The sequence below is a fragment of the Enoplosus armatus genome, chromosome 10 (genome assembly GCF_043641665.1).
Source record: "Enoplosus armatus isolate fEnoArm2 chromosome 10, fEnoArm2.hap1, whole genome shotgun sequence".
Taxonomy (NCBI): Eukaryota; Metazoa; Chordata; class Actinopteri; order Centrarchiformes; family Enoplosidae; genus Enoplosus; species Enoplosus armatus.
This window is the reverse complement of record NC_092189.1, coordinates 9,819,669-9,841,729: the sequence shown is the minus strand read 5'-3', so window position 1 is coordinate 9,841,729 and position 22,061 is coordinate 9,819,669. Positions and strand designations below refer to the sequence as shown.

The window sequence follows — 22,061 nt, the reverse complement described above, 5'->3', positions numbered from 1 at the left end:
TTACTGCTACTTAAGTAAAACATCTGAGTACTTCTTCCACCTCTGGTTAATTTCTTAACAAGCAGTTTCATTGTGACTTTACAGCTGGACTTGGTCCCGATTGGCTCTCCTCAGGATCATGTGACTCCTCTCAGCAGGTTTACTTCATTTGAACCCTGATGAAGACCCACTAAGGTCCAATCTGGTCTGTGTTACCTTTCATGAACAAGCAAAGCAAAAGTGCCTGAAGTTTGCTGTTTTACCTCATTTGAATTAGAGGAGCTGCTGCTGTCGGCCAATCAGGGTCCAGAGTTTGAATGCTTCTTTCCTCATCCTCATTCATACCATCTTAACTGCACTTACACTAAACACGACCATTTAAGTCATGAAAACAAGAACCTTTAACTCTGAGCGCTACAGACATAAAGGTGGAGAAGTTCAGTAACCTTCAACAGTCAATAAACCAGGTGTCAGAATGGAAAAGCACATTTATTTGATGAACAAGTGCTTGGTGTGATCATGAAAAGTGTCTTACAAAGAGCTTACCGTTTCCATTACTCAGAGTCATCGAGTTACTATCAAGGCAAACATCAGCATACAGTTCCTTATTTTGAGAAGTACCACACAAAGACATACAGTTCGACCTTTAATCAACGGTGGATAAGAGCAACAGGAGTCACACTACAGAGGAGAAATAATACAGAGGGTGGGTATAGAAAAACAAATACACCACATTTTCTTTACAATGGATTATATGTACATATTCAAAAAATTTAAGCAAAACAAATGTTTTTTTTTTGAGAAAGCATATACCAGTGAAACATGATCTGCCCTTGATAATTCTCAAAAGTTAATGTCTGCATATGTTTTATACAAAATAGATTTTCAAACAATATTTGGGTAGTGCAAATCTTTTTAGATTCAAGCTGGTTGATTACTTTCACAAACAGGTTGTGTGTGAAAAAGACTGACTCCTATCCTATTCACAGTATTACACAATTTGACCAAAGCCATCACGTTAGAGTAAAAAAATGTGTTTGTTTTTTTTTAAAACAAAACAAAACAAAACAAAGAACTGTACATTTGTCTTCTAGGAGCTACTTAGTCTACACTGACGTGTTGAATTTGTACTTGCTTTGGTCACCTTGTAGTCAAACATAAAATAGGCTTTTTTGTGTGTGCAGTCTTGTTGGACTGATTACTGAATAAGTGTATCTTTTCCTGAAAGTCTGGCCTGCAGAGATAAAGTTAAATGTGAATCTCCTGTATGCAAATAGCTTATACTGGAAAGAAAAAGAAAGAAAAGGAAGCAACCACATCTTGTTATGTGATGGTGATAGATTATCTGGCGTTTCTATTGCATATTCAGTTGTCCTCCTCAAAAATGTACACCAAAGTAAGCAAGGATACATTTTTGAGCAAGAAGAGGCAAGTGTGCGATTTCTTGTATGTATGTATATATATATATATATACATATATATACCTGTTTAAATGAACAGCAGCAGCAGCAGAGATTTGGATACACTGAATGTGAAAGTAACCCATGAGTAACCCTTAAGCAGTTAATGAAAATGGTTTTAAACTATTTTGAATAAACCTCAGAAAGAAAAACAAGAATCCTTTTCTGAGCCTGGGTATGAATGACGACGGTGGCAGCACATTCCTGAAACTTTCCTAATATGTCAAGTGAACTTTTTTTTCCTGACAAAAACAAACAAAACAAAACACCATAAATCACAGAAGGAGACACATTTGGGGAATCCAAACTGAATGTTTTTGGTTCTTCAAACATGGATGACCACATACTGCGTGAACCAGACATCAAATTTGAACAACCTGAGCACGGGAGCAGTTCGAGATGTATTATTAGTGCTTTCATATTTGTTGTCGGGATAGTTTAGCAAAAGACCAACAGCAGAACAATTTGACATTTTCCATATTAAACTTGCACCTGTGAGCCCTTTGTAGTTGCCCACTTGACATATTTATCCAATTATTTTAAACCGGCAGGCGCAAGAGCATCTCTTTTAAGTGAAACAAATTTCTCTTTAAGGTTCACATTCATGTCAAATAACCTGGATTATTTTGTGCTTTAAACACAAATAACATGTCGGGGTTATGAAACACACAGATGACAAACTATGCTGATGAAAATGTTGCAGCACATTAAAATTCCCACTTACTTACACACAACACAAATAAAGGGATACCTACATTATTCTGTGCGATTACACAACACATCCGTGAGTGATACAGCTATCCCTCATTAATAATGATCTCAATCCAGCAGACCGAGGTGCAGATAATTCAGGACCTTTTCATCTATTTGTGGACAAATGTATAAACTGCAATACTGGGACTTTGTTTCCTCTTCTGATACAAACACTGACCGACGTTCAGCATCACTGAAAACAGACAAAACAGGAGTTTGGCACTGAAATAGTTCCCAGAGAATAAAAGGATCCATTTTGCCTGCCTCCCCCAGTCAGTGACACTACACTTTCACTGTGACACGACTCCATGAGGTGACTGATGCTAAGTGCTTTCAAACTTTGGGGCTGGACTACCTAACAGACGACCAAACAAACATCCAAAGACACAGACATTAAGACAAGGTGCCTACAGGGCGTTAAAGGAGCAGAAGGGGTCAAAGGTTTTCAGCAGCTGTGGGAAGTTTACAGGTTAATGAATCTGCCATCGCCTGATCCAAAGTGCTGCATACACAAGCTGTTTATCCTACAAATCGTTCATTTTAATAGGAATACTCCAACATTTTGAGAAATATTCATATTCACTTTCTTGTTGCGAGTTAGATGAGTAAACTGATGCCACTCTCACGTCTGTAAATGCGACCGTACAGCCAGGAGCCAGTGAGCTTAGCTTAGCATAAAGGGATCAACAACTTCCTGGAGCCGGTTGCCTGGCAACTGGTCGTGGACACAAAGTAGGCAGACACATAACCCCCTGTAAAACGCTGAATTGCGGTTTTTGTGTTGATTAAACAAACTTGAACTCATGTATAGCTGAACTGCAGAGGTTCAAGTAAGCTGGTTCTGTTATGTTTAGCCTGAGCCAGGCTAGCTTTCCCCCCAATTTCCAGTCTTTAAGCTAAGCTAAAGCTAAGTGGCTGCTGACTCCAGGTAAATCTTTAGTACACAAACATGAGAGGGGTATCAATCTACCTCTTGGCAAGAAAGAAAATAAGTGCATTTTCCCAAAATGTCAAACAATTCCTTTAACAAATACAGCAAAGCAACAATGCAAAGGCTTTCAATAATTAATCATCCAAATCAGATGCTTACTGAGAGCATGGACATACTGTCGAAGAAGGATCATCAGAGGCAGAATCACAACTGCATGTTTGTCAGATTTACAAAACAGACAGTAAAAAGAATTTAAAAAATGAAGGACGGTTATTTTCAAACCAGTTTGAGCCACGTTAGAACAACAATTAGTTTTCCTGATGAATTAAAAATGACATAATGTTTCAAACACAATAAAATATGCCCTCCCTTCTCTGATTGGTAGACGCAGGTATCTATCACATTCCATTATTAGACTATCGTGGGGGGCTAAAATGAACATTAAAGTGGGCTATTTCCTAAGAGAAAAAGTTCTCCAACTTCCATCTAAAGTCATACATTAAAGACTGGCACAGCAGAACAGTCTTTCTTCAGTCTTTTAAAGCCTTTAGCAGGGTTCAAAGTGCTCAAATCGCACTGGAGGAGTTGAGTGTGCGAGAGGTCGCGTGAAAGGAAACCGGCTTTGAATATTCTCTCGTAGCGATAAGGATCATTTCTACACACGGAGGATGGACCGAGCTGCCACTTCTAAAGATAAACAACGCCATTGAAAAGAAGAAGGAAAAACTTGCAACTGCATGTAACATAAAAAGTACAATCAACATACGATGAAGGTAGACCACGTTGGGTTAAAGAGAAGCTCGCCTTGGACAGGTCAGCAGAAATGGCTAAGATGATATCTGAAGCAAAAAAGGCACATTTTTTTTCCCTTTTATAACAGACGTGTGTAAACCTGGAAGAGGTCAGCTTGTGGGAGAAAATCATCCTTTGAATGGTGCACGTCGATCAACAATCCAACAGAATTGTTCAAATGTCCAAAGTATCCATTAAAGCAATGAAATATGCTTTTTAAATGACTGCAAAACAGTCCCCCCCCCCATGTGACTGATAAACATTTTGTTACAACCTCCTATAAAAACTAAAAGAGGAACATACAGTCTAAAAGCCTACTTAAGAGCATGTTATTAATTAAGCTTTGTTACCTTCCCAGGTAACGGCGACCTGGAAAATTGTATAAACTGTTACAATTTGAAAATGTAGAAAATACTATCAGAACCTGTACACAGATATTTGTTTTTATCTATTTTAGATATCGTTCTGTATTTGAAGGTAAGAAACCTGAGACGACATGGATGTTAGCCTATTTCTCTTTGTGATTATCTTACGGACATTTCCTACTTGTTACGCACTACATCTTAGACTGCTCAACAAAACAAAACCTCTGTGCTTGCTGTCGGGTTTCTACACAAACATCTCCAGTCTCTCCACATCTGTAAGCCACTACACAAAGTTGCATACTCGCTCCCTAAAACATCAGTCAGTCCTCGCCTCGGATCCTCAGTCCTTTCATCGTCGCTCTTCGAGGGAAGGGGGTTGGGGGGGGGTGGGGGTGAGGTGATGTGGTGGGATTTTAAGGCATTGCGTCTGTTACGGCGCAAAGTCATCTCTGGTGGAAGAGGAGAGGTTTGACGCTCCCGGCCTTGAATTTTGGTAACTGGTTGCTGATGATCTCTGCCAACATCTCCGGGAACTCCACGCTCAGGGATTTATTCACAAAGGTGTAGAAGCAGAAGCTGAGCAGCCCACCAACCATCTGCAGACACACAGAGGAGAACGGATTAGTGGGTCATTTACACAAAAACACACACATTTGGTGATATTGTTAAACCTTTTGATGGAATATGATATATCTGGGTTCGGGTTAGCCTACAAATTATTGCAAATCAAATCAAGATCTCCTCCTCGACGAATAATCTCTTGTGTTTTTTAATCACAATTTTTCATGATTTGTTTTATGAGCATATATCACAATATAAATTAAGTTGATATTTCTATTGCGCTTACAGATTCCTCTAAGCTTAACATTCATGAGTAGTAGATTCACAAACCTGAAAGACACCTATGAGCTGCGGACAAAATCCATTTTAAAATAAATAAATGACACAAAAAGAAATAAAAATCTTCAATTATGTCAGCATAAATCCTTATAAATCAAAACAATAACATGAGGTGTGTTTAAGTATCTAAACCAACCCTGCTGTGCCTACTTTGGGAAGGTGGGCTGTCTGTTCCAAAAGGACTGCCATATTTTTGGTTAGAAAAATGTAATTTCTGTGATTGGTTGTTATCAAAGTTTCTAATGATTATACTGCCCAGCCCTATTGGGGAACAACGCCTGTAACAGACTATGTTTACCTTTATGAGACTGACATGCACTCTCAGTATCATGCTATACAGTTCCATTTGTTTCTTGTAACAGGAACATGAAACTTTTGATGTGCAGACTTCAGCAGGATCTCTTGCGTCAGCAAAACTTCCAGAGACTTTTGTCATTGCCATTATTCTTTATGATTTATCGCCTTAGTAAAAACATCAAAGTACAGCAGAAGCAATCCGAAAAGTATTTTTGACTTATTAATGAGGTGATGTTCCATGGACAAACACAATGTATCATATGTTAGTTCAGATATGAGATCATACAGTACGTTATTTTCTCTTTGTAAAAAAAAACTTTATTTTCCATCACTAGTCCCATATCACCCAAATGCTGCTCTAGATGAAACATTGCACGTGTTTGAGATAATTAGTGTTATTGAAGTTAGATGTAAAGAAAAATTCTGTATTAACGAAGGCCTGGTTTCACAAAATAAGCACAAAGCTGAGTGGTTACAATCCCATTTGTCACAACCTTATCAAATACTGCAGATCAAGATAACTTTACATTATTGGAAAAAAACTAAACTGATTAATCAGGTAAATCACAGACAGTGAATCACTGTTTAAGGATTAAGAAAGCTGCAGACTGCAGGTGGTCATTAACCACCAGCTGATAACGTGCACTGCTGATGTTAGAGGATGCATTTTGTCTCTGTACCTCATGCATGGAGTCCAGCAACTTGGTGAGCTGATAGAAACGCTGCCAGTTCTGGCTGGAGTTCTCCTCGCGCTTCACGATTGCTTTCCCCAGCTCCTTAATGTATGACATCCGAATATCGTCGAACACCGCCTGGCTCTTCAGACCGTCCTTTGGCACTGTGGGAGAGGGGAAACTAAAAGTCAATATCTGGGACAGAGATCAGAATAATGTCCTGCACCCGAGAGGAGTTGTTTGTGCCAATACACACACATAAAACTTCCAGCTTTAAATTTCAAAGGAGGTTCTTTACATTACATCGGGTCAGTTTCAGGGTGTACCCCTCAAAATATTTAGCAGCACAACGTACCGCCAGAACAAAACCAGCACACCCTGAGGAGGGCTTTGTCGATTGTAAGCTGTGTTTAAGCTATATGCAATTATGGATTTAAGTATCAGTATAATTGAGTATAATTAGAGTCTTTGTTTACTCCTTTAATACTCCTGCACTACATTACCTTTATGAGACAACATAAAGTGTTGTTGTGTACTTCTGCAGTTGATCTATAACAGTTGGTGAAATTGTGTGTATTTTTCTGCATCAAACCAGGCAGAACTATGAAGACTCAGTTCTTAATTTACGATAATTGCATGTCAGTTAATGAGTTGGGAAAGTGCTGTGATGTGGTGTTTTGTCCTGTGCATGCATCAACATTATCTTTCAGCATCCGTGGACAGTACTGGATGGGAGTAATGGCTTTTGTAATGATTGCATTAACGCAGCACCATGTTGGACGTGATGGTGGAGGCAGGTGTGTGGGGTTGGTTCAAAGTCTGACCTGTGCTGAGCAGCAGCAGGACCTTCATGCACAAATACTCGTCGTGGGAAACCTGCAGCCGGACAAACTCGCTGGAAATCTTCAGCATCTGCTCACACTGGTCGGCCATGTAGGGCAGCTTCATCCGCTCTCTGGTGGAATTAGACAAAGACAGTTAAACAGCACATTCTCTTTTCTGCTCAAGTCGTAGTTGATTTATGGGGCTGCAGTCTCAATCAGGGAGATGAAGCAGCTCCCCATAATATCTCTGTAGATGAAATGTTCAAGGTCTTGCTGCTAACAATTTGTGGATCCTATTTTAAAATCGCTCTTCCGGATTCAGTCTATTAGTTTGGTGGAGTAGAAAGTTGCGAATGCATATTTCAGATGAATGGGTGATGAAGTAATATTGGGGGTGAAAATGGGGACAAACTCGTGCAAAAACTCTTCGCTCAGGAGTTTTCATTCCTTCATTTGAGTCAAAGTGAACTGAAAATGTATTATAAATGTACATCACAAAACACCAGGGCCAGATTCTTGGTGATTATTCAAGAAACCACCTTTAGAATGAAATTGGCAATATGCTTTTGCGATGGCTGATGAAATAGAGAACATAACATCATCAGATATTAATTATGATCACTCTGACTTTCAGCTTGTGATTGTGGAAAAAGAAACACGGCCTAAGCAGCATGGTAACTATGCAGATTGCTCACTACACTCAGAGCGCTGTTTACTAACAGAGTCATCAAGTCTATAAAGACGGATGAAGCACCGATTACTGATGACAGCTGACAGACACTATTTGATTCTCGGGAGACACAGACACACACAGACAGACACGCACACACCCACACACACACACCCACACAGCATAGACATACATAAACAGATGCATGTGTTGGCTGACTGATGGAATAAGAATCACAGGCTGGAAAATATCACTTTAGTGCTCAATTCATGTGAGGTGCTAATAGACTCCAGGCCATGGTCATATTGTATATTCTTACTTTCACCATGAATAATCATAAAATACTAAATACTGATACAATATTTCACCCAGAGGATTTTAAACACATTAGTGTAGTACTACTGTTGGTATCAAATAAACAACAAGGGTTAGACATATATGGACTGAAAATGGATTGATTCATACTCGTTGATGACGAGGTCTGGAGCAAAGCAGAGCATGTTGCCGTTGCACTGCTGGTAAGACCTCCAGCCCAGACCGAAAGACATGAGGAAGAGCCAGGAGCACTGCAGCAGAGTCATCTGGTCGTCCAGGTGCAAGTTCCTGAAACCTGAGGGGAAGGACACGGAAATACTTCAACTGACTACCAATACAGTCACAATGTGCGAGAGGGTGTGCTGGTGAAAGTTACATTGAAGAGTAACCAAATAAAAATACAGATGTCTCGTAAACATCTTAGGCAGCTGATACTGATAAATATGTCACATACATTTTGTAGAAGCAGAATCTGGTTGACACAACCACATTTTACTCAATTCTTTTAACTTATTTGTCCAAGTGAGAACCTTTATCAGATTTCACACTGTTTACCAAATGTGCCTCTGTGTCATCTCAGCCACAGATGGAGCAGATCCAGACACAAGTGTTTGTTTACACAAATCAAAGCAGAGAAGATTACAATACATTACAACATCTCTTGCTTTTAGCTAACACTTGTCAAATATTCATGCTTCCAATCTGTTGTGCGCCATTAAAATAAAATGTGATTGCACATACTGGCTGCATTTTGGGTCACATATCGCATGAAACAACAAACAATGAGGACACATAAGAACATCAAATGCAACTCTTAAATACTGCGTTTACATGTACAAAGTTTGAGAGAAATTTGTTGCGACTGCAGGTTAACAATGTGTCACTCACCAATATAAAACAACCTTAATTTCACCATACATAGTCTACACACACTGCAAAAGACATATTTACACTCCTACTAGCAGAGTACACTACTAACCTGGCAGAGCCTTGGCCCACTTGACAGCAGAGATGACCTGCCGGCCGCCCAGCCTGTTGAGGGTGGTCATGAGGCGGGTGGAGGTGTCGGGCAGGGTGCTGTCGTAGCCGGCGTAGATGGTGTCCGGTTCGATGGCCTTCAGCAGTGACAGCATTGTGGGAACGAGCTGAGGCATGCACTTGGGCACAAGGGAGCGAGCCTCGACTGGCGGGGAAGGAGTCAGCTCGGGCGGGTTGCTTGGTTGGACGCCCTTTAAGCGGTTCAACTTCTTGGTTTTGCGCGCTGCAGAAGAGGAAACGGGGATAATCATGAAGGGAAGAGGTAAGTGAAATAAAGACATAAGGTGAAGAGGAGACAGGAGCAGTTAAAGCAACTCAAAGCTACACAGTTCGATGTTATCCGTGTGGTTAACATGTACCTTCCAGGTTCATGCCTGCCATCAGACACTTGCGGAAGCGGCAGGCTGGGCAGTTCTTCCTCCTGATCTTGTCTATTATGCAGTCGTTCCTCCCAGCACACAGGTAATTATGCTGCCCTGAGGTGCACAGAAGAGGAAGATTAATCTGTTATTTACCTTCGTTGCTGTGGCAAACACTCCAGGGGGAAAAACTAATTAGCTGTAGCACAGTCCTTTACTTTGTAATGATCATGCCTCCAACTTAAAATCATTAGAACTCCAGCGTTTGAGCAAACTAAAGTGACACAGATTAGTGATGAATGAGTTTATCACAGGTGATGAATAAATCAGTGAGGAAATAATGATGTCTTATGGCTTTGTACCTTCCACTGCTCTCTTGAAGAACACCTTGCAGCTGCCACAGGTGAGAACGCCGTAGTGGCAGCCTGAAGCCTCATCAGAGCACACCAGGCAGATTTTATGAGTCCCGCTTTTTCCCTGCACCGAGGGTGTAGCGGTGACCCCTTCCTGTCTGGAGTTAACACTGTAGGGAGAGGATGGAGACAGAGCAGAGAAATGTCAGGGGTATTCTCTTAAAAGGTTCCTGTGGAGTTTTTGACCTCTAGTAGCGCTATAGAGCTGTTTTTCTATGAGTGGGTCCCCATTTTGTTTGTCTTGTGCATACAAACATGGATGCACATGCACAGTCACTGACACTGTCAATGGTGTAACACTATTCCACTACAGCTGGCAGTAGTGCCAAGATATGCAGTAATGCGACAGCAAAGGCAGGAAAGAAGCAAACTGCTTGCTAGTAAACATGGATGTAAACAATGCAGATTTCAAACTCATAGTAAAAATTGGCTTTGTAAGTGTTTTATAAGGAAGGAAAAGCCTTCACCATGTTTGCTGTACTTCAATGATATGCACAATGTGTTGAGTAACCCTGAACCTAACATCACTTTTGTTTAGAAGAAAATTCTACAGAGCCCCTTTGACCATAAAAACACTGTACATTTTACCAACAAAGACAAAACATTGACTATGATATCTTGACTTCTGTTGCATTAAAACGTTTTTAAGTATCACAAAATAGTTGCACAAACATTTCAGTCAAATCCATATGAGACAAATACTGTATGTCTACAGTATGCCATTTATACTGCCTACCTACTCCTGAAAGCATCCTCTCAGTTTTGAGAGTTCAGCTGTAGTTCATATTTACAACTCTGCGTTAAAACTTTAAATACACACAGATACACTACACATACATATACTCCCATCAGAGTCAATGTGGTCCTTGTGCTTGTTTTTCCTCCACTTTGCCTTCGTTCCTACCCATCATCATGAGTGACGTGAGTGAAGTGAGTCCATTGTGCCCGTTTGGGCCTTTAAAGCCTAAATTATCTGAAGATGTGTGGTCACATCCCAAATCCAGTGGTTGTCATAAAACAGCCCTTCTTCCTTTGATTGAACCACAAACGTTTCCTGTCATCAGTGGTTAGAGATGCACTTTTACAAAACTACCACTAGAGGACGTCAGGCTTTGCAGCATACATGTGCCGGAGGTCCACACCCCCTTTCTAACCAAGTGGCCACAGCAACAACGCCCACCTTACTGAGAGGATGTTGAGCCTAAGACATGCAACAACTGTGTCTGTCCGTCCATGTGTCCACAAGTCTGCCACCACAATGAAAACAAACAGTTTTATTTGATAAGAGCTGCTCTGAACTGTCACTGCACACTAACACACTTATGCAGATTTGAGCCGGGGAGCCAAGTTCACTCTTAGTTATACAACATGAGGGTATTAGAATGAAAGCAAGTCAGGCCCCAGCAGTCAGTGGGCGTAGCAGGATGGGAAAACCTGAGTGAAACATCAAAGCATCAAGTCCAGAAGCATTCAGCAGCCGGATAAAAAAAACCCATCAGGGAGAGACTGTCTAGCCTCGACAGCGCTGAGAGCTTTCTGAGCACCACTGAAAACACACTGTGGTCAATAAGTCTTCCCATTTACCTCTTCAATAAAACTGTGTGTTGACAGGTTGTGAGCTTTTATTTCCTGAGTGTCTTTGACTGCATTGTTTCGTACAGCTGAGATTCAAACCCTAAAGTGTTTACCCAAAAAACAAAGTGACAAAGAGGGGTGCTAACTGAACAGCACCCTCCTGGTCCAGCAGTGAGAGGTGAAACCAGGGGCAGATTTATTGAGACCACTAAATCCATGAAAATCCAGCAAACCAGCAAAAAATAACACATTTTACCAAAAGTTTTGAAGAACAAAAGTTTTGACTTCAGTTTGGTAGATACAGCCAAGATGTATCATACAGATGCACTAAACAAATCACATCCCATATTGTGTGCACAATGTATCATTGTTTGAAGTCGATGAGCTGAACAGAAGGAACATAAATATTTATAGCTAGTGAAAATCAAAGAACTCTTTTTTAGACTTGAAAATTGGATTCATCATTCTAACTCAAAAAGAGCCCAACCTACGCAGATACATTACTTCTACAGAAACTACATTAATCATTAATTTGTAAAAGTGGAAATAGGAAACATTAAAATTAACAGTCACATTTCCTGATCCAATAAATCTGATACACTATAGGTGTACATATGATCAGCCTTTTTTGGTAGTTGCCTCGTTCCACTAAGAAATCTAAAATTGATCAATAAAGTTGCACCATGTTATACAGGATTAAGGAAACAAGTAAGAATAAAGTTTAAGAGCATTTTTACTGATATATTACTTGTGTGTAGTACCATACATTTTAAAATATGAATTATTGGTAATATTGCCAGTGATAAATTGATAGCAGCACTATTTGTTTGGACAAATTACAGAAGGTGGTTTGTAACAGACAAAACACTCACCAGCCAACTGGACTTAAAGCTGCAATAATCAATATATTTATATCAACAATGAATCTCACTACATGTGAATATATGCGTAATGTGAAAGAGGTTGCCAATAGTGATAATCCAACAGTATTATCACCCAACACTGCAGCTCTACAGAGCATTTCAGCATTTTTCAGCACATTGTTTTTGTTTTATAGCCCATTGTTTTATAATTAAATATAATCAAAATCACCCAACACCATATGGCAGACAGACAAAGACAGCAACTAGCTGGTGAACATAGTGAATCATTTTGCAGCTAAAGAGCCAGATATTTCCTTCAAGAGTCAGTGTGGACTAGGGCTTCCCCGGTTCAAATAATCAGTCAAGAACCCCCTGGTTTCGAATGTCATTTTGTCGGTTGAATCACTTAAATCAAATCAAGGGTTGCGCGGGCAGGGAGGCTGAAGCCGATCCCTGCTGACATTGAGTGAGAGGTGGAGTACACCTTCTACAGGTCGCTTATCAATCACAGGGCTGACACCTATTGACACTCACACCTACGGGTAATTTACAGTCACCAATTAACCTAACCTGCATGTCTTTGGACCGTGGGAGGAAACTGGTCTGGCCAGCAGGCAGGCTGGATACCCAGGACCTTCCTGCTGTGAGGCGTGTCGGCCAGAAGAATGACTCAGCTGAATGTGTAAGTCGGCAACTGTTTGCTAACAAGTTTGCCACATTAATGATAATATGTCAATGTTGTGTTGACAGCTTGATCCATTGCCCACAATTAAGGCTGCTTCAAGGTCAGTTAAGTTCAAGGTCAAACACTGAATACTTCACTGTAGCCATTTGAAGATGGGCAATAATTCAAAATGTGTTGTCTATGCATTGTCCTGGAAGATATAAATATTATATATATATATGTATTACATATCATCATCTGAATTATAGTTCTCAGTTCTTCATTCAGCCTTCCACCAGCTTGATCACAGCCAACAGTCCTCCAGTGAACACAAACAGCAGCAGCCTGGGTGTAGGGTCATATGGTAAATATAATTCACACAAAAGCCGTGCTGTTGCAATGATGTTACCATGTAACCAGTACGCCATCTGTCCCACACACAGATTTATGTTGGGTCTCTTAACATGCTGCTAAGAGAGCACACACACACACACACACACACATAAATACAAAAGCCCCTCACGCACCAAAAGGAGGGTGCGGCGGAAGAGGCTAAAGAGTCCAGTGATGATGATGATGTCAGAGGGTGTGGAGGGCTAACCAGTTTGTCCTTCAATGGTCCACTGGGAAGGTGTCAGCAGGACAGCTTTACCAGAAGGCTTTAGGCTACTGGGTCAAAGCCAATTACTGCAGCCGCTATGTTTCCAACAACAAAGTAAGCCTGAAGTCAGTGCTTTTCAGTATTTTCTCAAAACTCATCATTGTAATCAGTTGACGACATTCAACTGAGCCATGAGACAAGTTACAAATCTGTTTTTAGGATTGCTATACACAAACCAATCAAAGTAGCATGGCAATGTGGAGAGACCGAATTTCCTCTTTCTGAAACCATCTGTTGAAGTGAGTGCTCGCAATCGACAGGAAGTTCTCACATTCCCTCAGAGTTTACTATCGGTCAGAGCACAGCCGCAGCACGAAAGGCAGAGACACCCCGAGATGGGCCTCGACTTCAACAAGAGCAGTGCCGAGAAAGTTAACCGCTGACATTTGTAGGAGTGCGATCAATCAGCCTGGGTTTTAAACGAGGCAAGCCACTTCATGCACTTACAATAATGCCGGTGGCCCAGTGCCCTGCTTAACAATTCATAATCCCCTTTTAGCCGCGAGTGTCACGAGTAGCTTGGGAGGCCCCTGCTCTATATACCCCAGCCTCTTTGTCAACTCAGACCAGCAGCTGTTACAGCTACATCACTGCAATGCCCAGCTATTTCTTTTTAGGTGTGATAGACTATTTTGTGCTTGTGCATTTATCCTACATATTAGCCTACATCATCCTACTTGACCTACTTCAGGCCCAGCCACTATAAATGAGTCATCATCATTCAAAAATATTAATAATTATTTCTGTTCACCTGGTTGTCTCTGGCCTCCTAAATAAATACAAATCTGGCAGGGTGGCTGCATGCTTAACACCCGATTTCTGTGCACTGATCTGATATGGATCAACATTGCACAAACATCTGCTCATCTTCATCAAAACTCTATGAGCGTGTAGAGGAGAGCAGAGGAAGAGCAGAAGGAAGTGCTCCTTCCCCGAGGTAAGAGCCACCAAAATAGAAAGGGGAACTGGTCTGCACGCTCTGAATCATTCTTGCATGCAGAACAACAACACAGCTTCTATGAGGAGTGGAGAGACTGGGTTTGTTTAGCTAAAAGACTGGGCTGGACGTTTCTAAAATATCTGCCTCATGTGCCCTCCAATAAAAACAGAACGTATGTCTTTAGAAGTACTTGACATTAGTGCAACATCTTCCCTAAACATAAGTCATGCTGCCACAGAAAATGAATATAGTGGAGAGCCCTGGAGAGCAGTTTTACATTGACAAGTGTTTTTATGGCCATTGTTGTGGTTCATGATACAGCAATACTCACTTACATATGTTGACAAACCTGTTTCAATAACGGCTACATTTTGTAGCCCAGAGCAGCAGCTACTGCTTGGCTTCAAACACCACAGGAGAAGACTTAACCTAACCCATGGCTGAGTACAAGAAAAATAACCCCAAAGGATTTAAGTTTCCATGTTAGTTTCCATAATAGGAGTCGTTAGCGACTGTGTGTAGGTGGGAGGCAGCTTCCTAGCCCATAAAATGAATTGGAGGCTTGCTGCTGCTACTGTGTGCATAACTGTAATACATTTAGCTGGACACCGCTGGATGTGGGAGGAACCCACTCCCAAAGTTTGACTTTGCTGACTCGACAATTGTACACAAAAGTAAGAAGAAAAGCACAAACAACACACTGACTTAGCTATATCCTCTTAACCTCAATACACGGAATTTCTATAAGCCTATTCGGTTTCAAAACACCAAAACACAACAAAAACTAAATTGAAAAAGCAAAACTGTGGTTACAGGGGAATGCGGTAATAACGCGAAAGCTACTGGAATGGCTGGCATTTGATTTGGTGCGTTCACTCGGCGCCAGCTGTGGGCAGGCGGGAGGGAAAGTAGGTCAGGAGAGTGAGAGCTTCACGGCAGCGCTCTGTGATCCGCCTGCCTGCCTGCCACAGCACTCACATGCAGACACCTACACACTCATGCATAATACACAAAGCCAACAGACACGCAGCAAATCATAAAAAGGTAATTTGCAGCAGCTGAAAGCTTCTGCTGACAGTCAAGGTCTCTGCCCTAGGTTGCAGGAAGCAAAAACAGGGGAGAGAGAGAGAGAGAGAGAGAGAGAGAGCGAGAGCGAGAGCGAGAGCGAGAGAAGGGGGGGGGGGGGGGGGGGCGTGCCAGAGCAAGACTGTGCACTGAATAGCAACTCTGACCAAAGATTACTGTCAACAAAACACAGAGCCAAGACTGAGAGCGGAGGCTATTCATACACTAAATATAAGCTTTATATATATACACAGCTGTATATAAATGGACTGAAGACCATAAACTACTCATGTATCAAACCAGGCACCAGACCACACCTGTGACAGACACATTTTATTTCAGCTGTAGCCCCCCCAATCAAGGCCTATCACTCTGGTCACTGCAATGGTTTGATAAGGCTCTAAGCTGAGGCAGAATAATAACCTGATAAATACTCAGCTCTACTACACAATTACCCTGTCATGAAGAAACTCACACATTCAACAAGTTGTTACAAAGTCCTGCAGGCACTGCAGCTGTCAAACACAGCCCTGAGGGAAGGATTCATACCTATAATTCATCAATACAATGCATTAACAAGAGCACTGTGTAGTACTGCATCTGAAGTATGCTAGTTATTTATCTTTTGCAGGATTTGAGGAAACCAACATGAGGACATAGTAAAAGCGTCTATTTTCAAGTGGTTTTCTTACAAAGATTTAGGGCCCTTTCACACCAACCTCGTTTGGTCTGGACTTTCTGACTAAAATTACAGGTGTGAAACCTCCCCTGGACCAAACAGCCGAACCTTGGTCTGACTGAAAGAGGTGGTCTCGGTCCAGATCAAATTGAACTATGGTTCGGGTCGTTTCTAATGTGAAAATATTTTTTGGATGGACTTTCAGACCAATAACAGGCAGGCTATCGCCAGAAACGGAACAAGTAAAAACAACTCAACAAAATGAGCCGTGGTGGCACATGGGGAGAGGAGACCAAATTACTAATTATAATTGTTGTTACAGTAACAACCAACTGAATCTGTTACATACATGTACAAAAGCGCAAACCTTTGTTCAGACCTTCAGGTGTGAGAAGGCCCTCAGTCAGCAGTGAGTCATAGCAGTTTTCCAAAGTTGACTCAATAATCCCAAATGTGAAATTTGTGAGTTTTACCACCTTAGTGAAGACACTAATTGATTATAAAAGTAGTTACTGATTAACTTTCTGTTGATTGATTAATCAACTAATTGTTTCAGCTCAAGTTAATATTCACCAGAGAATAATGGTTAAATCTGAACGAAAAGTCTAAAACTGAACGAAAGTTATGCATCCATCTCCACTGACATGACGTCAGTGAAAGCCAGAATGAATTACCTTTTATTTGTGTGAAAACGTGAACCACACGTTACTCACAAACATGCACATAGAGAACACTAGATGCAGAACAATGCTGCTTTGTCTGAATATGAGATGTGAGAACAGCTCTATTCAGTGCGTTGGTTTTATTACTCTTGCACGTCAAAACCCTCCAAGAAATTCCAGTAAGCTATGGTGTGTATTATAAATAATGTTTATTATATATTTATAAATAACGCACAACATTTCTTATTTTGAAATCAAAGAGCCCTAAGGAACACAATGGGACACAGGCTAAAGTCAGCAGCAGGATATATGGCCTAACATCTGACCCACAAATTGAACTCCTCTCTATGGGCTGGGCCAATCACAGGCAGAGGAGGAAATGCCACGCTAAAAACAAAGGTTATATAATGCAGGCCTACTAAATGAGCCATGTGGTTATCTACCAGTAGGATTATGTTTCTGCATTCATTGCAGGTATTTCCTTTCAGTGCAACTCAATGTTAATCAGGTCATCCCACATCAAAACCAGTTGTCATATGATGAGGGTGTGTATTTCCCAAAATAGGAACAAAGCGGAGCATTTCTCAAGGTAAAGCATTCTTCATTGTGTGAGAACCGGTTGTTTGTGAGTCAGATCTTAAAACTGAGTCAGATTGTAAAACGGTGATGCATCAAATAAACAGACAATGTGGAAAATTAAAGCACGGGTGATGTGGTAGAGAACTGGTTATGTTACGCGTCCCAGCTAAATGGGACTAAGGTAAAAAGACAAAGCAGCAAACTGTGGGGCTACGGCAGGTCAGGTGCTCTGTGCCATGAGCCTCAGCAGGAAGCAGCAGCAGCACCATTGCATGAGAAGCTGGAGGAGATGGAGACCCGATGCCAACAGCCTGACAACCAACTAATTTCAAGCCACTAAATGTCACAGGTTGAGGCGAACAACTAGAGACCCAAACAGAGAAATGCTAAGCTTACACACAGATAAGCCAATACCCACACAAAGTTATCTGGGCTCACACCACATGCACAAACATAATCCTATGCTTAAACACACACACACACACAGACAATTAAGGCCACATGTGAAATGAAGATGAGGTGTATCTCGTGTCTCTCCCCATCTGTTCCTCGTCACCACGCATTAGGACGATTGTCAGACAGTCACCAGTGGCACGATAAAAACACAACCATAGCTGTGCCCTCGCTGACATGACGCACTTCTGCGTGCCAGTCTTTGGGCTGATCACTCCCTGTCACTGTGAATCAGACAGGTGTGAATGTAAAAGAAACTCAAACAAAAAAGCCTCTAAGACGTGTCTAAGCCGTGACTCTGTCAGACCACTTTTGGTGAGGAATTCCTATAAAAATACTTCATGACTGGATCCCAAAGCCACGTTCATAGCTGAATCCTATAAAACTCTACAATGCAGCAAAGTAATAATTGTACAAAAGACACTTTGTGAGACTTTGTGAAGTCCACACACTGAGACTCGATACTCACTGGAAAGGAATCACAGTAGAAATTAAGATGCAGCAAAATCACGAGTAAGTCAGTGAACAAGCAGCCTTTTCACTTTTCTCTACTACAGAATTTCCTTCTTACTGTACAGGCCTGACTACTCTGTAAAGGCCACAATTCATTCATCCCTATTATTGAATGAACTGTCTCCACTGCTCCTTGGGGACAGATCTGCTTCGAGTGAAGACAGTGTACATCTCACGTTTATTTTTGGCATAATGAAAGAGATCTGCCCAGAGATCTGCTGAGCAGAGCCAACAGGCTGTTAAACTGAAAAGTAAAAGAGAAAAAAAATGTTATCTGGTTTAGAAGGAAAACACATTCGGATTGGCAAATGCCATAAACACATAATGATGCTCAGACTTGCCTTGTGAAAAATGATTAACTGTCTGACTTGGATAAAAGTGGAATTCCCCTGGTTTTTTAACAGCACATCCTTTCTCCAGATCTTGGTGCATATTGCTGCAGCCACATCCTGTAGAGTCCATGAGCCCTTCTCACAAAGGAGGTTAAGTAGGTTAACTAACTATCATAAGGGTTAAACCAGCTCCATTGCTATGGTAACCAACACCACAAACCACACCTGCACACCTCCTCATCCATCAGTTGTGAGGGAAAAATAGAGTTCCCATTCTTACACAATCACAAAAATTGACAAAAATACCACACTCATGTTAAAGTTACAAATGCAAAAGAACCACAAAATGTTTTTTCTTTCCATTATATCAGATACACATTTTCTATAGAGGTGTATATAGAGGTTATAGCAGGTAGCTATGATATAGATTTTCTTTATAATAAATGAAATTCTGTGCATATTGTTGCATATTAATTGTGCTGAAGTTCCTGTATCTAACTGACAGCGCTGCTCAGGTGCACATGAGGCCACTTGATGAAATCTGTAATCTTTATATAGCCTATAACTGAGATGACACTATCAAACAAGTGGTTTTCCCATTGTGCCCTAACAAAGCACTGATCAGCCTTTTAATTCAAATAATGAAGTGAATCTTGACACTGAGAGGTAGCTAATTTATGTGCACTACGATGCCGTAATGCATATCTATCTGCACATAGGTAGAGGCTACTTAGCATGTAAGAAATGCAGAGCCCTAAATATATTTCAACACAAATGTATAGATTACTGCCTCCGGCATTTGATGACTGTATCATTTTCTACTCTTTCCATCACCTTTTCTTCTAATCAAGTCATTATAGAGTATATCTTTTACCCTGTTTACTCTACTTTTTGAAACTGCATTATCCAGATTTCCCCGCAGAGATAAATAACTTCAACATGTATTAAATATCCTGTGCTTTATCTAATAATGCTGCATGTGACTGGCTGTTTGTTACAAACCCTAACTCTTTCATGTGCAGGCACTCATAAACTGGACAATCCTGGACTAACGCCACTGCCAGCTGATAACCAGCTTTGTGAGTGCTGTTATCCAGAATCACCAGTGTTTCATTTGTGAAACCAGATAACAGAGACGGCCAAAGTTGAGCTATAAACAACACAAGTAGGGCTGAAAAACTAACAATTATTTTCAGCACCGATTAATAATGTTGTCAATGGCAAGTCAAAAATAATGACAAATGCCAATCACAAGTTACTAAAGCCCTAGTAATGTCTTTAAATGTGGGGCTGACCAAGGCATTTTTAAAATAGATTAGTATCTGCTTCATGAAGCCTCTTCTCTTTCTGATCCTTTGTTTACTGCACTCAGGTTACACGAGCTGTCAATGACACCTAAATTACAACACTGAAACCATTTCCTAACACACAAGGTTATAAACGTAAACGAACCAGAAAGTGGCGTTAAACAATCAGCAGGCAGCAGTGTTGATTAATATCTACCCTGTTAGAAAGCCTCAGTGAGCCAAAACCCTCTTTGGGTTGAAATTTCTCAGGTGAACTAAGGTAGGTGGCTAAGAAACTGAATTTAAATGTCTGTATTGTGTTCATGTTGAGGATAAAGAAAGGCTGTCCAAATCGTGCCCAAATTTGCTGGCAGTACAGAAGTGCACTGTGCAGCTGTATTAATGGGAAATACATATCAGAAAATATCAGTATCTGTTACCCAAATTATCATTAATTAATATTCTGATCAACTAATTGATAAAATGACTAGTCATTTCAGCACAAGGATTTGAGAATTTGTGGGCATGAAGCTCATGACCAGAACCAAATAATAGGACACAGTTCTGTTGCAAAGATGAAGACTAAGGCTTCTGGTCTTTGAGCAAAGAACATTAGATGGCTGGTGATGCAAGGGGGGATAAAATGAGACATAACCACATATATACATTAGCTCAAGTTAGTAAGACTAAAATGAGAGGTCAGGTCAGACCACACAGCTGAGTATTGCCTACATGTCTTACCTGACAAAGCTGGTGGGGTAAGAGAGAGAGCTTGAGAAAGCCTCACTGGCCCTGTGCACTGCCAAGTTGTCCCCAACACCCTGGCCTCTGTTCCAGGGCCCACTGATGGTTGTTAATGGGAGATACAGGTTGGACACTGGCTTCTGATCCTTCGGCTGCTGAGCTTCATTGCTGCTGGGGTTGACTCCAAAGTGGTAGCTTTGTCCTCCTGAGGTGCTGACCCCACAGATGGAGATGGGGTTAGAGCTGGGCATGTCTGTGGAGGATGTGCCGCTCATTTGGCAATAACTCTGGCCTGCAGACGTCTTCTCCTGTTTGATCACACCGGGGGTGCAGAGCTGAATGAAGCCAGCATCTTTTTCTTTCTTCACCAACGCAGACAGAGTGGTTGTAGGGGTTAAGGAGGTAGTTGTGGATATGCTAGAGCTGGATTGATCTGGACTTGTCATATTGTTGCCATTAAGAGCAACAGAGACTGCCCCACTGCCATTAATGCTCTCAACCACGGAGGGCTTCACATCCCTGTCCGAGCTAATGTCCCCAAGCAGAGAATCATCTGCCAGAGAGGACAGGAAGGCGTCATCCCCTACATAAAAATCTGAGGGGGAGCCAGTGAGCTCAAAGTCTTGGAGCAGGTCCAGAGTGTTGTCACTGAACAATTTCTGGTTCGCGTCCACATCTTTCCCAATGTGCTCAAAGGCATGGTCTAGGTCAATGGGGTCCTGGTCTCCTTTATCCATGGAGAAATCCTCTGTTTTCATGGGAAAGAAGTTGGGATCTGAACCCCCAATAAGTGAATCCATGGAGGACTGGGTAATGTCAGCTATACTGGCCTCCAACTGGGCCAAATTTTCCCTCAAGGTTTGACGCCCAAACGTACTGGAAGTCTGTGTCTGGAGTAACTGCTGCTGAGGCCTCTGATCTTTGGTCAGGCCCCTGGGCTCTGCGTCTTCCAACAAAGGGCTTACGATGGCAGTGACAGAGGTGGAGGTGAGCTCCTCTGGAAGGGGGCTGTTGCTGAGGCCGTTATGCACCTGTCCTGGCTGCATCAACAAGCTGGATGGAAGAACAACAGAGGTCATGGCACTGTGAGGAGCCACTTTCAACAGACCTCCCTCCTCAGGGCTTTCGGTGTAGACCAGTTTGGTTAAATGGTCATCTCTTCTATACGTTATCTTCTTCACTCCACCTTTATCCATCTTTTTTGGGGGGGAGACAGAGAGCGTTAACAGATAGGGCTAAGTAGAGTGCATAGCAACCACATTAAGACACACTAGA

The 22,061-nt window shown here is 41.5% G+C and overlaps 1 protein-coding gene across 5 annotated transcripts; it reads right to left on the bottom strand.

Annotated features, from left to right (window-relative positions):
• Nucleotides 1-4,494: 4,494 nt before the first annotated feature.
• On the bottom strand, nucleotides 4,495-21,982 carry nr3c1 (nuclear receptor subfamily 3, group C, member 1 (glucocorticoid receptor)). Of its 5 annotated transcripts, none has more exons than XM_070913551.1 (8): nucleotides 20,784-21,982; nucleotides 9,710-9,880; nucleotides 9,358-9,479; nucleotides 8,940-9,221; nucleotides 8,111-8,255; nucleotides 6,976-7,106; nucleotides 6,158-6,315; nucleotides 4,495-4,876 (listed from the first exon to the last, which is right to left on the bottom strand). In XM_070913551.1, the coding sequence occupies exons 1-8, from the start codon at nucleotides 21,980-21,982 to the stop codon at nucleotides 4,724-4,726; spliced, it is 2,361 nt and encodes a 786-aa protein (XP_070769652.1). In that variant the 3' UTR covers nucleotides 4,495-4,723. The 5 variants fall into 5 exon arrangements, with proteins under 5 accessions (XP_070769652.1, XP_070769651.1, XP_070769653.1 ...); XM_070913550.1 differs by having other exon boundaries at nucleotides 9,358-9,474; nucleotides 9,720-9,880; XM_070913552.1 differs by having other exon boundaries at nucleotides 9,358-9,474; nucleotides 9,720-9,868.
• Between the last annotated feature and the right edge of the window lie 79 nt (nucleotides 21,983-22,061).

What these genes read in the sequence shown, in the direction of transcription:
- nr3c1 (XM_070913551.1), bottom strand. Translation starts at nt 21,982, where the DNA reads ATGGATAAAGGTGGAGTGAAGAAGATAACGTATAGAAGAGATGACCAT. An exon ending in GCAGTGGAAGGTACAAAGCC is followed by an intron (nt 9,480 to 9,709) that starts ATAAGACATCAT and finishes TCTTCTGTGCAC; the next exon opens with CTCAGGGCAGCATAATTACC. An exon ending in GTGGGCCAAGGCTCTGCCAG is followed by an intron (nt 8,256 to 8,939) that starts GTTAGTAGTGTA and finishes CCTTCCCCTCAG; the next exon opens with GTTTCAGGAACTTGCACCTG.